Source organism: Nicotiana tabacum, chromosome 20, assembly GCF_000715075.1.
Source record: "Nicotiana tabacum cultivar K326 chromosome 20, ASM71507v2, whole genome shotgun sequence".
Classification (NCBI taxonomy): domain Eukaryota; kingdom Viridiplantae; phylum Streptophyta; class Magnoliopsida; order Solanales; family Solanaceae; genus Nicotiana; species Nicotiana tabacum.
Genome location: NC_134099.1, coordinates 106,296,522 through 106,311,924, shown reverse-complemented (window position 1 = coordinate 106,311,924; position 15,403 = coordinate 106,296,522). Strand labels below are relative to the sequence as shown.

Sequence of the window (15,403 nt, the reverse complement as noted above, 5' to 3'; positions counted from 1 at the left end):
CTGATATCCAAATAAACATCTTCATCTTAACCATTTTATCTTTGATTTTCCTTGCTTTGTTCACTTCAATATTTTTTGCAGCCTCCAAAACTTCAACTTTTTCCAATACTTTATCCTTTTCTAACTTGCACGACTCCAACAATTGCTTCAACATATTGATTGTAATATTAGCATCATTCAATTTACGATGCAACTTATCGATTTCTATCAGTGCTCGATCCGGAAAGAGCTTGTCTTGCCATTCCCAATTCCACACGACTCATTCTAACGATAATGGACAATAATTAAGTTACAAGGAATAAAAATTTAATTTTTGTACAAAATAATTAACAAACTAACACATGGAAAATTTCAACTTACTTCAGGTTTAGCACATTTATAGAATCTCCTTGGGGGATTTGAGGTGAGGTTGATCAGAAGTGGTTGGCAATCTCTCCACAATGGTACCTCCTCTTTAATGTAGCACTAGAATCTGACATTTGACCCTGTTTTACCACCACTATCAGAAAAAGAATTAATAATTAATTTTGTTGAAATCTGTAGTCTTGATAGAGCTTAGAGCATGGAGGGTTTGATGAAAATGGCTGTAGGAATATAACATAGGGTTGGGGTTTCTTTTGAGTTATATCTTACGGGTTAATTTTGATTGGATATCGGCTACTATTCTGATCGAATCTAAATGATACTAGATGTAAAAAAGGCACGGATGAGTGTCACATGTCCTCTCCGTCCACTTAAGGATAAATGTGTGCGGATAGTAAGATGGTAAGGAGTTTTACGATCCGATAATATAATGGGGGACAATTTTATACAATTTATATAGTAGATGGACATATCAGACCCTTTTCCGTTATTTTTAGCTCACACTCTGTTCAATTCTTCTTCGTACTTGAGTTTTATACTTGACATTTGGGCTTCATTTGTGAAGTCAAAAGATCCATATTTCATTTGGCTGACTAACCCAAAGTTCTGTACCTCTACAACTAAGCCCACCCAAATCGGATTATGTTTTTTTTTGGGTTAAATTAAAATGTGTTAATATTAGCTTAAAGTATATATATGAATGGAAGTTAGATTAATGAAGAAACAATTACCATATATTTGAGAGAAAATTATCACGAATCTGTCTTTCATATGACGAGAAAAAAATAGAGAAAAAAACGGACAAATCGAATAAAATTGAAAAATAAAAAATAATTAGTGTGTTTTTGAAGAAAATTGAATCATGAGCAGCTTAAACCTAAGTACGCATTTCGTTGCACCAAATGCTTTTCTTACGTAGCTCAAATTGACGGCTGCCATTTCCTTTAAATCGACATTTTCCTCTCTACCTATTTCTTGGTTTGATTCGGTTTATGTAAATTTATTTCTTTTAGTCTGTGTTAAAAAGAATGATCAATTTGCATATTTGGAAACATTTACTTTTATGCAATGATTATACCCACACAGATTATATGTGTCTTATTTTACACTACAAATTCAAAAGTCATTCTTTTCTTTCTTAAACTTCGTATTCAATCAAATAGATTTACATAAATTAAAACAGAGGAAGTACTTTTTTATGCTTCTTTTCCATATTTTGTGCGTGCTGCAATTGGAAGTGTATACAAGCCTAAAGGATCACCATAGTTAGTCCGCATTATTATAGACATCAACCTATGCAAATTTTTTGGTACAAAGTATACAATATAAGATTAAATTGTTACTAAGAATTGATAGATAGGCGACGTGGCAAATTGCAACATGCGGGCAGGGTGAGACGGGGTTTATAGTTGGTAGTTTGCAAAATAATGAAACGAAAGTAGTATTTAATTTAAGAAAAAAAAAATAAACGCAACGAAACATGAAGCGGGTAATATTAAAATGAAGAAAATTAAATAACTTTATAAAATTTTGAGAAATTTGGAGCCCGTTTGGATTAGCTGAATTGAAGTAGGTGACAAGCATTAGGTGCTGAAAAGCACTTTAAAGGTGTGTTTGGTATGAAGGAAAACATTTTCCGAAAAATATTTTCTAATTTTCCCATGTTTGATTAGCTTAAATGTTTTGGAAAATATTTTCCTTATCAATTCATTTTCCTCCAATTGGAGGGAAATGTTTTCCTTATCAAGAAAAGGAAAAATATTTTCCAAAGCTCCTTCTCAACTTTCCTCACCCTCACCCTCACCAACTCACCCCACCCCCTCTCCAAAAAAGGGTTTTTTTCTTCAAATTTCAGTTTTTCCGTTACCACCCACCCTACTACCCCTCCATTCCCCTCCCCCTGCCCCACAAAAAAAATAATATTTTTTACCTTAATTTTTTTTTTTTTTTGCAATTTCAAATTTCTGTTTTTTTTTCGTTTTTCTGTACCACCCACCACTAACCCCCCCTCGAAAAAAAATTAAATATATTTTTCAGTTTTAATTTTATCTAAATTATTTATGAATACTCTTGAGAAGTGATTTTCCTTAATTTGCGTACCAAACACCGGAAAATGAATAAGATTACTACTTGTTTTCCAAGAAAACATTTTCTTGGAAAACATTTTCCGTTATACCAAACACACCCTAAGTGTTGAAACTGATTTAATAAATAAGCAGTTACGTGTTTGGATACAAGTACTAAAATTGATAATAAGTTGCTACAGTATTTGATAAAAAGTGCTGATAAGCTCTTTTTCTGTTAAAACGACTTAAATAACCTTAGAACTGTTTAACTTATAAGGGCGTAATTTTTTTCAAAATTGTAGATTCCAAATCGATTCAAATATAAAATATTCTATTTGTAATTTTATTAATATAATTGTGCTTTGATACGATAATTTTTATGATAAATATAATTTATTTTATGATAATTATATAATCTTAAGTTATAATAATTAATAAATTGACAAAAGTTTCTTAGTAAAAAATATTGCATCAAGCTCTAAAGGAGTATTCTATACCAGCTCGAAGCCTTATAGCTAGATCAAAGACTGTCGTAAGTTGCATCATGAGTCTTAAGATTTGGGTCCCTTAGCCCCTGGATTGGTGCGCAAGCAAAAGAAGAACAAAAAAGAGGGGCCTCTGGCTTATTAAGAAGCATATAAACGACATACTAAGCAGAAGCGTGTAGACGAAGGGAGAAGGGCTTTTTCGGGCTTACGACAGTCTGACTTTTGAACGACTAAGCAACTACTAAGCTCCCGCCCACCCCCAAACAATTAGGGTAAAGTGTTCATTCATACCTTCAACAACACCGAGATATTGGCCCATGACCATGTTTACTTCATCTTCAAAAGCAAGCATCCAGGCTCTCGGGGCCTCAGGCAACCCTGGATCCTTTTCTACTTCCTTAGTGATTCCAAGAAGATACTTCAACCCCGTTAAGTTTTAGCTGGCTATCACTATAGGACAAAATATTTGAAGAGAAACAAACACTTTCTTCATCGCCACAACACTTAGAAAGTAATATACCAAAAAATTGATATGTCTATATTTATTACATACAGTTCAATGATTAATACACAACTACATAGATACAAATATGTAGGGATGGCAAGCGGTGCGATTGCGGGGCAAACCCGCATAAACCCGCGAAGATCTCAACCTTCCCCGGCCCACCCCGCCCCGCATAGTATTTTCACCCGCGTCCACCCGCCTCCACATAGACCCGCGGTCACCCTCCCCGCTCCGCACCACATAAGGTTTTTGTTTGTTTGTTCTTTTCATTTTGTTTACTTATTTCATTTTTATATTTTGGCTGCAATTTTCAACTTAATCAACCAAAAAATTGAAAGTTCTTTTTGTTTTTTGTCTGAAATTTTACTTAATTTAAATGTTTATGTAATTGTACAGAGATGGTTCAACCGTGTGTACCTCTCTCTTTCCTCAGGTCTTTGTTACGATTAGGAAGGTTATTGAGCTGCATGACAAGTATATGGCATTTGTGACCAACTGTTTTGCAAAAAACACTCTCTTTCACAATATATATCCAACTGTTGTTGTTGGAAAGTTATGCTTTTTACCTTAAATAATTTGGAATATGCTTTCTGATGTCTAAATTTTGAATTTCTATAGGCTCTGAAAGAGACATTTGAGGTATTTTGTAACAAAGTTGTTGAGAAGCAAGTTTTATGGGTCCTATGGTGATTTGGAATAAGAAGAAAAATCCTTACACCCTCGTAAACCCGCATAGTCCCGCAACCCACCCCGCCCCGCATAAGTTTTTATGAAAAGTATTTACACCCGTTCCGCACCCGCACCACCCTGTTTGCCATCCCTACAAATATGCAAAGGAATAAAGCATTTGCTTATCTTAAATAGTCAACGAGAATTGCAGACTTAACGAGGCAGCGTGGGAGGGGGGGGGGGGGGTATTTAGGTTGAATACTTGAGGCAGTGAGTATCGATGTAGGAGTTTTGTTCTAAAAAGAAATATTTTAAGGATAAAATAGTAAAAATTTTGGTCAAACTTAAAGTGCTTATAAGCTAAAAATTCATAAGCTGGGGGTGACCAGCTTATGATTTTCGGCTTATTTTTGACTTATAAGCACTTGGCTTATAAGTACTTTTAACTTTATCAAATGCGTAGATAAGCCGAAAAGTATTTATAAGCTAATTTGTCAGCTTATAAGCTTAGCCAAATGCCCTATTAGTAAATAGTGAGATAATTTGCAAATGAAGAAACAAATTTAAGAAAATTTATCTGTTTTAACGGGTAATAAAATCTTGTTTTAAAATTAAATCTCATATTTTAGAAGGGCTTACCTATTTCTTTTAGATAGTGTAAAATAATTTCTTCCATGCAGTGTATATATAACTTAAATTCTTTCAAAAGAGTTTTACTTAATACAGACGAGATATAAGCCCTATGGATCTTTAATTTTTAATTTATAAATTAATAAAATGGAATAACAACAATATAAAAGAAACATTCATAATAGTGTAAGAAAATTATAAAATAATTAAAGAAATCATAGAGAACAAAATTTCTAGCATATTTGTATAAGTATAAATAATGCAATAGTATTAAAGTTATTATGAGATATAACCAACAATAATTTCTTAACTTTCAAACAGTTAAAAATTTATAATTTCTTAAAAATATTATCAAATTACACATTTTGCCTCCCTAAATTTAAATAATTAATAAATGTTATCAATTATATATTTAAAACATTAATCCTTCGTGAAAAAATATCAAATTACTTTCAATAATAAAATAATGAAAATCTGATAAATTTGAGTGACATAGAACTAAGGCATGGAGATCAATAACAAGTTAAAAAAAAAATCAGCTATCTAGCTATTTTCAAAAGAAATGTTCAAATGATATTTTATCCCATGATATTCTCAATTATTGAATTTGCAATATGATACATTATTATTTGAGTTACTCAATATTTATATATTTATACATGAATAGAACTTTTATCATTCATTTATTAAAGAATGTTGAGGGTCAATAGTGTTAATTAGGGATTCAACACATGATATGTGTAAGAACTCATGTTAGATGATTCACGCACATTGAATGTTAGGCATATTTAGGGAGCACAGTCAGGCATTTGGGACGCAAGCTACACAAACCTAAGCTCCACATGTGAATCTCAAGGCATTTTGCAAGTGTCCCACCACGGGGCGAGCCCCAAGCAAGTACCAAAATAGCCTCTTAATTAAAACAATGAACTCTTACTCAAGTTCTACCTCCCTTCCTACTAATAGTTTGGAGCAGCCAGGTAGTAATTTGATTGCTGATCATTCTCTTTATAAGAGCCATGAAGAACCTCAAGTTATATCAGAAGGCAAGCAAGCAAAGACTTATTTGAGAAAGAAGACCCTTTTCCAGAAGGGAGAGGAAGAAGTAGAGTTAGAAATAAAGAAAGAAAGCAGAAAAATAAATTTGCACCTTCTAAGAAAATGAAATAAAGAAATGCTTCCACCCCTCCAAATTTTCCATGATTAGTACAATCTTCTGGAATATTATGGGGGTGAGGTCCAAAAAAGCCATTCATAGACTGAAACATCTTATTAGCACCAACAACATTTTATATGTTGCGATCCTTGAACCTATGGTTAGTAAGGACAAGATTGAGGGCTATATGAGATTCTTGGGATTCCAGGGATGTATCTCTAACGAAAATGGAAAAAATATGGTGTTTTTGGAAGAACATTTGCCATACAATTGTTTTTACCAATGATAAACAACACATTACTATCAAGATTGAAGAAGGTCATTCCAACGTTACTACTGCTATTACAGCTGTTTATGCCAAATGTACTTCTAGGGAAAGAAAAGAGTTATGGTCGGGCCTAGAAAATGACAGTAATGGTATTAATGGCCCATGGTGCATTGGAGGAGACTTCAATGTTATCTTAGAACCGGATGAAAAACTTGGTGGTAACCCTCACAGAATGTCTAAAAGCTTAGACTTTATGAATTGTATGAATAATTGTGGGGTGACAGATATTGGTTTTTCTGGAGCTAAGTTTACTTGGTGTAATAATTGGAGGCCTAGTAAAAGAATTTGGAAAAGACTAGATAGAGTTTTTATCAATGATATTTGGGCACAATAATTTCAGAATACTACTATCAAACATCTAGTAAGAACATGCTCAGATCATAGGTCTTTGCTTATGAAATGTTATGATAAGACAAAAAGTCATATTAAGTACTTTCGATTTCTTAATTTTTGGACCAAGCAAGACGATTTTCTCAGTATTGTTAAAGGGGTTTGGGATACTCATATCACTGGCAACAATATGTGGAGACTGCAAGCTAAGCTGAAACTTCTCAGCAAAAAGCTAAGTCAATGGTCTAGAAAATCCATAGGAGATATCTAGAGTAATGTCATCAAATGGGAGGAGAAGATTCAAAGCTTGGAAGAAATGGATATTATCAACAACACAGAGTCAGACAGGAGTGAAACTAACAAAGCCCATGCAGAATACATTAGATGGCTAGATATGCAGGAGTCCTTAAACACTCAGAAGGCAAACATAAATTGGTTTGGAGACAAAGATAGGAACACAAGTTATTTCCATAGTTTGCTCTGAGAAAAGAGGAGAAAACTTCAATTGGATACGATTAAAAATCATAAAGGGAAATGGATTCAAGGAGATGAGAAGATTTCTAAAGCAGCTATCAAACATTTTAATGCCATGTTTAACCTCCCTGTCTCCAAGATAGATCATTCTATTTTGAATTGCATCACTAAGTAAATTACAAAAGAAGACAATGTACTTCTTAGTGCTATTCCAAATGAAGAGGAGATTAGAAATGCAATATTCAACCTGTAAGCCACCAGTAGTGCTGGGCCAGATGGGTACAATGGTTTTTTCTTTTGAAGTTGTTGGAACATCATCAAAAAGGATATCATAGCCTTTGTTATTGACTTCTTCTAAGGTAAGACTCTCACTAAATTCTATACTCATACTTGTCTTGTTCTTATCCCTAAGAAGGTTGCCCCTTCAACTTTTAATGATTTTAGACCTACTAGCCTTTCTAATTATACTAACAAGATTATCTCTAAAATCCTTTCTATAAGCTAAACCCTTTACTTACTAAGCTAGTCTCTGCTAATTAAAAGTGGTTTTGTTAAGAATAGGCTCATTACTGAAAATGTTCTTTTAGCTCAGGAAATTGTTCAATCTATCTCAAATACCAATAGAGGTGGTAATGTTGTAATGAAATTGGACATGGCTAAAGCTTATGATAGAATGTCTTGGAATTTTGTCACTATTGTGCTTAGAAAATTTGGTTTTGCAGAAATTTGGATTAACATGATCTTTAATCTTCTGTCTAGTAATTGGTATTCTATCATCATTAATGGTTCTAGGAAAAGCTTTTTTAAATCTAGCCAGGGTCTAAAATAGGGTGACCCCTATCTCCCTCCTTATTCATCCTTGCCGCTGAAGTACTTTCTTGCTCCCTGAATAACCTTCTGCTAGATAATAATTTTACTCCTTTCTCTATTCCACTTAGATGTCCACCCATTAACCACCTAGCATATGCTGATGACATAGTTATCTTTTCCGGTGGTAATAGCAACTCTATTAATCTCATCACGAACATTCGTCATAGTTATGAAAAAAGCTCTGGTCAAAAGGTTAACAAGGATAAAAGTTTTTTCTTAACTGCTCCTAAAACTGCTGTTGTTAGAGTTAATAGAATCAGAAATTATACTGGTTTTATGGACAAGGAATTTTCTTTCACCTATTTGGGACGCCCCATTTATATTGGAAGAAAAACGACTGTCTACTTTGATGGCATGGTTAACAGTATTGTCAAGAAGCTTAATGGCTGGCATGGAAAATTGCTTTCATATGGAGGTAAAGTCATTCTCATCAAGAATGTGCTTCAAGCCCTCCCTACTTATTCTCTTTCTGTTATGTGTCCTCCAAAAGCCATTCTTAAGCTTATTGAGAAACATTTTGCCAATTTCTTCTGGGGATACAATCGGGATCAAATAAGTATCACTAGAGATCCTGGAAAAAATTTTGTTATCCTCTTGACGAAGGAGGGATTGGGGTCAGAAGAATGCAAGATATTGCCAATACTTTTAGCCACCAAAAGATGGTGGAGGTTTAGGACTATCCCTTCTCTGTGGGCTATTTTCATGAACCAGAAATACTATGCTAGAGTCCATCCATTGATTAAACACAATGTATCTGGTAATTCTCACTCATGGCAGAAGATGATTCAAGTCAGAAACAAGGCGGAACCTCACATTATTTGGCATATCAACTCTGGAAACTCAAGTATATGGTAGGATAATTGGACTGGAAAGGGACCTTTGGCTTCCTTATATCCAAATGCTAACAAAAGCTCCAAAATCCTTATTAAAGATTTTATTCAAGATGGCAAATGGAATATCCAAAGGCTCAAAGATTTGCTTCAAGATGAGTTCATTCACCATATAGAAAATATCAACATTGGTAGGCATGATCTGCCTGACCAAGCTTTTTGGGATCTTACTGAAATGGGTAAGTATTCTAATAAGACGGCTTTACATCTATTCAGAGACACAAAGGAGAAAGATCAATTCCTTACAAAGGTATGGCTCTCTAGCATTCCTTTTAAAATTTCTTTCCTAACATGGAGATTGTGCTTATCTAAACTTCCTTTTGATGATATTATCCTTAATCTTGGTAAGAATATTACTTCTAATTGTAACTGCTGCACTAACCCAAAAAAACAACATATTTTTGTTGAGAGTGATGCAGCTAGGTATATTTGGAAAGCTATAGGATCCCCTCTGGAAATCATTCCTATGCAATTGCCAATTAGAGGATTAATAAATCATTGGTGGCTACAGAAACCTAATAATGCTCTTCACAAACTTGCTCTCCAAATCATCCTATTATAATATGCTGGGAGATGTGGAAGAATAGATGTTCTTGCAAATATGGTGATAAAAAGAGGTTCAACTACTACAAGATGAAGCAACAGATTTACTAGAATACTCAAGCTGCAATCAATAGAGCTTTCCCAAAATGCAAGCTAACATTGCCTTGGGCCAACTTTTGTGACAACATGATGAAACTTCAACCTATTCCTAAGGCTATTTCAGTATGCTGGAATAAACCTAAACATGGATCAATTAAAGTAAACACTAATGGAAGCTTTATTCATGGTAATGGAAAAGTGGGATTGGGAGGAGTAGTGAGAAACGACCAAGGAGATCTCATTATGGCCTTCTCAATTCCTTCAAAATGCAGCAGCAATAACATGGCAGAGGCTCAAGCTGCTATGTTTGGCATTAATTGGTATGTACAAAATGGGTTCTCAAACTTCACAATTGAATTGGACTCAATGCTTGTAATGAATATGCTTAAGGAGGGTGATACCAACAACTATAGGTTGAAGAAGATCATAAAGGACACTTCGCAAATAATGAACCAGACCAATATTAGCCCTATGCATTGCTTCAGGGAGGCAAATGAAGTAGGAGATTCTCTCGCAAAATTGGCGACTACTAACTCCGAAGCCAAATTATACCTTTCTTTCCAACAACTCCCAAAAGGAACTAAAGGTTCTTTTGTACTTGACAAACACCAGATGATTACTGTTAGACTTAAATATAACAAAGCAAATTTTTTTGTTAGCTAAGTAGTAAATGTCTTGTACTTTAACAGAGGCGCAAACTTATGTAACAACCTCTGTCAGATGTATATCATTATGTTGTAATCCTTGGAGGTAAATGCTCACATCCTCCTCCTATATTTTGGAAATAAATATAACACCCCAGGAAATCTGGGAAATTCTACACACACACACAAAAAAAAAAAAAAAAAAAAACCTCTTTCCAAATACCGACATGTAATACTACGTACGTTCTATTTACTTTCTAATTTCAATTGTGTGAAGTAAGTTGTTGTATTTATGAACAAATTTTTAAAGCAATGGGTGCGTGGATAATAAAAGTATATATTCAGTTAGCGAGTGCTTCGTCTCCTATCCCTAGATCAACTTTTACCATAAAATCTAAAATAAATGTGCTTTATTCTTCACCATTCATTTTACTATTATTTTGGTTTCAGAAATATTATGTTGACAAGTATTCCCTTTTTTTAGCCGCTAATTAACTATGACTACTTAGACCAAGGTTTAATTTAGGCCTACAATGTGCTAGGACTATAAATTACTGAGATTAGCAGCAGCCCAAATGTCACTACGTTTTAATTTCCATTTCCTTGTTGGAACTTGTTACTGCATTTAGACATTCGACATCATAATTTCCCCATCTTCTTCTCTGATCCTGGTTAGTTTTCTTCCCATCTTTGTAGAGTATATACAACCATTGAATTCTTTCCATATGCATGCAAATAACATGCATATGACTAAATAATGCCCACTTTTCTAAAGCAAAAAACGTGAAAATATAAGTTGATTAATGAAATAATGATACTATTATATTCCTCTTAACTGTGGTTGATGTGCAGATAAGTAAGAATGGCATCCCATGGCAATGGGCTGGCGAAGATCGAGACACAGAAGATGAAAGAAGATAAGATCATATGCCACGATGATAGCGCAGTTCCAGTGACAGCTCAGACAGAGGACGAGTTGCATTCCCTTCAGAAGAAGAAATCTGGACCCAATACCCCTATCAAGGATATTCAGAGTGCCTTTGGCATCCCCACTACTGAAGTTGAGCGACAGAAACAACAACTCCAATCCATCAGGTAATTAATGGATTCTATTGTAAAAACATTTTATAGTGGGGCAGTCAGGTGCACAAAGCATTCCATGTTTATTTAGGATCCCGGAAATATAGATAGCCTACCTAATGCAAGCATTAGTATAGCTGCTGCTTTCATGGCTCGTGCATTAATGCAAATGCAAAAAACTTAAAACTCAAATCTTGTTGTAATTTATATTACTAAATGTTGTAGTTTGTTTTGTTGCATGGGCATAAAAACAGTGCATCATTGGCATCATTGACAAGAGAGACGGGACCAAAGGTTGTGAAAGGAGACCCTAGGGTGGAGACGCCCAAGTTGGTGCAAGCCTCTCAGCCTAAACACACTGCAGCACCTAACATTACTGATAGTGCTCTCAAGTTCACTCACATCCTCTATAATCTTTCCCCTGCTGGTAATTAATTCCCTATTCCTACATGATTCAACCGATCGATTCTCTTGTCTTATTCACGTTCGACTTTAGCTTTGTACATTGACGGTGTAGTTTTTTTATGTTACAGTTAACTGTTAAAAAGAGCCTGATTTGATAATAGTTAAATTGTGTAACCAATTTTTATAGAAGTTTAAGATGTTAGGACAATATACTTTTTTTTTTTTAACTTCGATTCTTCATCTGCCTTTTGTAGAGCTGTATGAGCAAGCAATCCAGAATGAAAAGGGCTCATTCATCACATCAAGTGGTGCTTTGGCCACACTTTCTGGAGCCAAAACTGGCCGATCCCCAAGAGACAAGCGCGTTGTTAAGGATGAAACCACTGCAAATGAACTTTGGTGGGGAAAGTAAGTTCATCTGTTTCTTTCTTTTGGATAACCATTACGCATACAAAACTCACTAGCCCAACTAATTTGGATTCGAGCTGGCTCGGCCCACCAAGGAGTAATGCACTCCCTACAAAAAAAAAAGTTATTCATTCAGAGGGATCCTAACCATAATAGTGTAAAGTTCAATTGCTTCTGCCTGATGGCTTACCTTTAATTTTTCAGACAAAGATTGTTTAGTTCCATCAAATATAAGTTTAATTGGTATTGGGCATTTTCTAACGTCGTCTTTGTATTATGATTTTCAAAAGGGGTTCACCTAACATTGAAATGGACGAACAGACTTTCTTAATCAACAGAGAAAGAGCCGTTGATTATCTATGCTCTTTGGAGAAGGTATTTACATTATTGCATACTAGATTTTACTTTCCTCAAGTCTACTTTTATCATCAATTTTTAACGCATAAAAGACCTCTTAAGATGTCACTATCCAAATCATATTAATGTCAAGATTATACTAGTATATAACACATACGTGTATATAATTTGTTGCAAATATATATCAGCACAGTTCGGGCTAAGATTTGCAACTTAACTAGACAGTCTGTATGTTAAAGAAATTTTATCTATATATATTTCAGGTTTTCGTGAATGATCAGTTTCTCAACTGGGATCCAAACAATCGTATCAAAGTTAGAATTGTATCTGCCAGAGCCTATCACTCCTTGTTCATGCACAACATGTAAGCACTTGATCATGATTACTACTTAACTTTCTGTTTCTGCCTTCCTTTGTATTACAGCTAAGTATCCTTTACTTTGTAAACTACATGTTAATTAGGTACATTTAGATTGGATTTAATATTATGTATAAATAACTACGTGGCTGACAGGTGTATCCGACCCACTCCTGAAGAGCTAGAGAATTTTGGTACTCCGGACTTCACAATATACAATGCTGGGAAATTCCCATGTAACCGTTACACTCACTATATGACTTCCTCCACTAGCATAGACATCAATCTTGCTAGGAGAGAAATGGTGATCCTTGGCACACAGTATGCTGGCGAAATGAAGAAAGGTCTCTTCAGTCTAATGCACTATTTAATGCCTAAGCGCCAGATTCTCTCTCTGCATTCTGGCTGCAATATGGGAAAAGAAGGAGATGTAGCCCTCTTCTTTGGATTATCAGGTACGCATTTAACTTGCATACACTGACAATGTACGGAATTTTGACGTTATCAGTGTATTTTAACCGGTTATAACAGGTTATTTACCTACATATTGTAGGTTATCAAATTAGAATGACTATAGACAGTTACCTGTTTTTAGAAGTGATTTTAACTTGATGGTGTAAAAGATATTGAAGGGATTGGTCATCTCTTTTGAGGAGCAGCAAGATTTTTTCTGGTTTTCTAACTTTGTTACTAATGTTTCTTTTTCTGGACATGTTTATTTTAGGAACTGGGAAGACTACATTGTCTACAGACCATAATAGGTACCTAATCGGAGATGATGAACATTGTTGGAGTGATCATGGTGTTTCGAACATTGAGGGTGGTTGTTATGCAAAATGCATTGACTTGTCAAGGGAGAAGGAGCCTGATATTTGGAATGCCATCAAGTTTGGCACCGGTAATATTCTCATTACCTCATCATCTAAACATTATTTACTTAAAGAATTTCCAGTATCAGCAAGTGGTGATATGTTTTCTTGTTCTGTGCAGTGTTGGAAAATGTGGTTTTTGAAGAGCGTACTCGACAAGTGGACTATGCGGATAAATCAGTAACAGGTAATGTCTCAACTAATGTCATTGATTAGAATCCTAGCCCTGGCATATCAGAAATCTTTAATCAGTTTATGTTGATTTATGGCTTTATTAATCGATTGCTTTGGTTGCAGAGAACACAAGGGCAGCATATCCAATTGAATACATCCCCAATGCTAAAATACCATGTGTTGGTCCTCATCCTAAAAATGTCATTCTCCTAGCCTGTGACGCGTTTGGTGTGCTCCCTCCAGTCAGCAAGTTGAACTTAGCACAAACAATGTACCACTTTATTAGTGGCTACACAGCTTTGGTATACGCACGCATAAGAACTTATATAGACTGATAATGTAAAGAATTTATATACAAGAGGTCAAGATAATATCATTAATAATTCATACAGGTGGCAGGAACCGAGGATGGAATTAAGGAGCCTACAGCAACATTTTCAGCATGTTTCGGTGCAGCATTTATAATGCTTCATCCGACAAAATACGCAGCAATGCTAGCTGAGAAAATGCAGAAACATGGAGCTACGGGATGGCTTGTGAACACTGGATGGTCAGGTGGAAGGTATAACTTAATTATAAGCACTCTAACCACAAACATGTATTAATTCTACTTATATAATTAGACTTAGATAATGAACTTTCCATATCACAAGCAGCTATGGATCAGGTGGTCGTATTAAGTTAGCATACACAAGAAAGATCATTGATGCTATTCACTCAGGAGAACTTTTGGAAGCAAATTACACGAAAACTGAGGTGTTTGGGCTTGAAATCCCAACTGAACTTGAGGGAGTTCCTTCACAGATTCTGGATCCAGCGAACACTGTGAGTTACCAATATAACTCCGTTGCACTCAAACGATTCAATTTATATACGCTGACAGTGTAAAAAATATTAGTACATTTTAACATACGAGGTTCTTGAAATATTTTATCTATGTTCCAGTGGCCGGACAAGAATGCGTACAAGGAAACTCTCATGAAGCTGGGAGGTCTGTTTAGGAAGAACTTTGAGGTGTTCGCAAACTACAAGATTGGAGCTGATAATAATCTGACTGAGGAGATACTGGCTGCAGGTCCCAACTTCTGAGATTGAGTTACATTTTAATGTAGCTTAGTTAAGAGAGTTAATTTTATTCATAACCCAACTTGTCTTGTTTCTGTCTTCACATTCATTTTCTTTTTCTTTTTTTCTTTAACTTCATTCACTATTACTGTAATTTACTTGGTCTATAAAGAAGGCTTAAAGAATCCAATTATTTGTCCCCCTTTTGCATTTCACAACCATCTCAGACAAGCCAGAATGGTACTCAGGAGCTTATAGCATGCTCTATATCTGGTCAGGTCGAAGGATCAAGACATCTAATTTTCAAAATAGATTTGATTATCCATTTTATAATTTTTTCAAAATAAAATTTACATATCTATGTAGTAATTGCATTAAAAATTAGGAGTGTCAAAGGAAACCGACAAACCGCACCAACCCGATAATCCGAGTCAAACCGAGAAAAAAAAAACCGACTATAGTTTGGTTTGATTTGATTTGGTATTGGAAAAAAAATCTCAACGGTTTGGTTTGGTTTGGTTTTAACTAAAGAAAGTCAAACCAAAACCAAACCAACCCGACATTACATATATAGAAATTTTAGATATATTTAATATATAAATATACTTATTGTGATGTAATTTATAAATATA

At 34.8% G+C, this 15,403-nt stretch overlaps 1 protein-coding gene across 1 annotated transcript; it reads left to right on the top strand.

Annotated features, from left to right (window-relative positions):
- Positions 1-10,593: 10,593 nt before the first annotated feature.
- Positions 10,594-14,961, top strand: LOC107776000 (phosphoenolpyruvate carboxykinase (ATP) 1-like). Its single transcript, XM_016595805.2, has 13 exons — positions 10,594-10,726; positions 10,908-11,150; positions 11,390-11,562; positions 11,795-11,948; positions 12,239-12,323; positions 12,569-12,669; positions 12,820-13,118; positions 13,388-13,561; positions 13,654-13,719; positions 13,830-14,008; positions 14,099-14,268; positions 14,363-14,531; positions 14,652-14,961. Exons 2-13 carry the CDS (start codon positions 10,918-10,920, stop codon positions 14,793-14,795), a joined length of 1,947 nt encoding a protein of 648 aa, XP_016451291.1. The 5' UTR covers positions 10,594-10,726; positions 10,908-10,917; the 3' UTR covers positions 14,796-14,961.
- The last annotated feature ends 442 nt before the right edge of the window (positions 14,962-15,403 follow it).

Bases quoted from the DNA above. Each gene is read 5' to 3' on its own strand.
- LOC107776000 (XM_016595805.2), top strand. From the start codon at position 10,918: ATGGCATCCCATGGCAATGGGCTGGCGAAGATCGAGACACAGAAGATG. The intron at 11,563-11,794 runs GTAATTAATTCC...TGCCTTTTGTAG, and splicing joins CTATAATCTTTCCCCTGCTG to AGCTGTATGAGCAAGCAATC. The intron at 13,119-13,387 runs GTACGCATTTAA...TGTTTATTTTAG, and splicing joins CCTCTTCTTTGGATTATCAG to GAACTGGGAAGACTACATTG.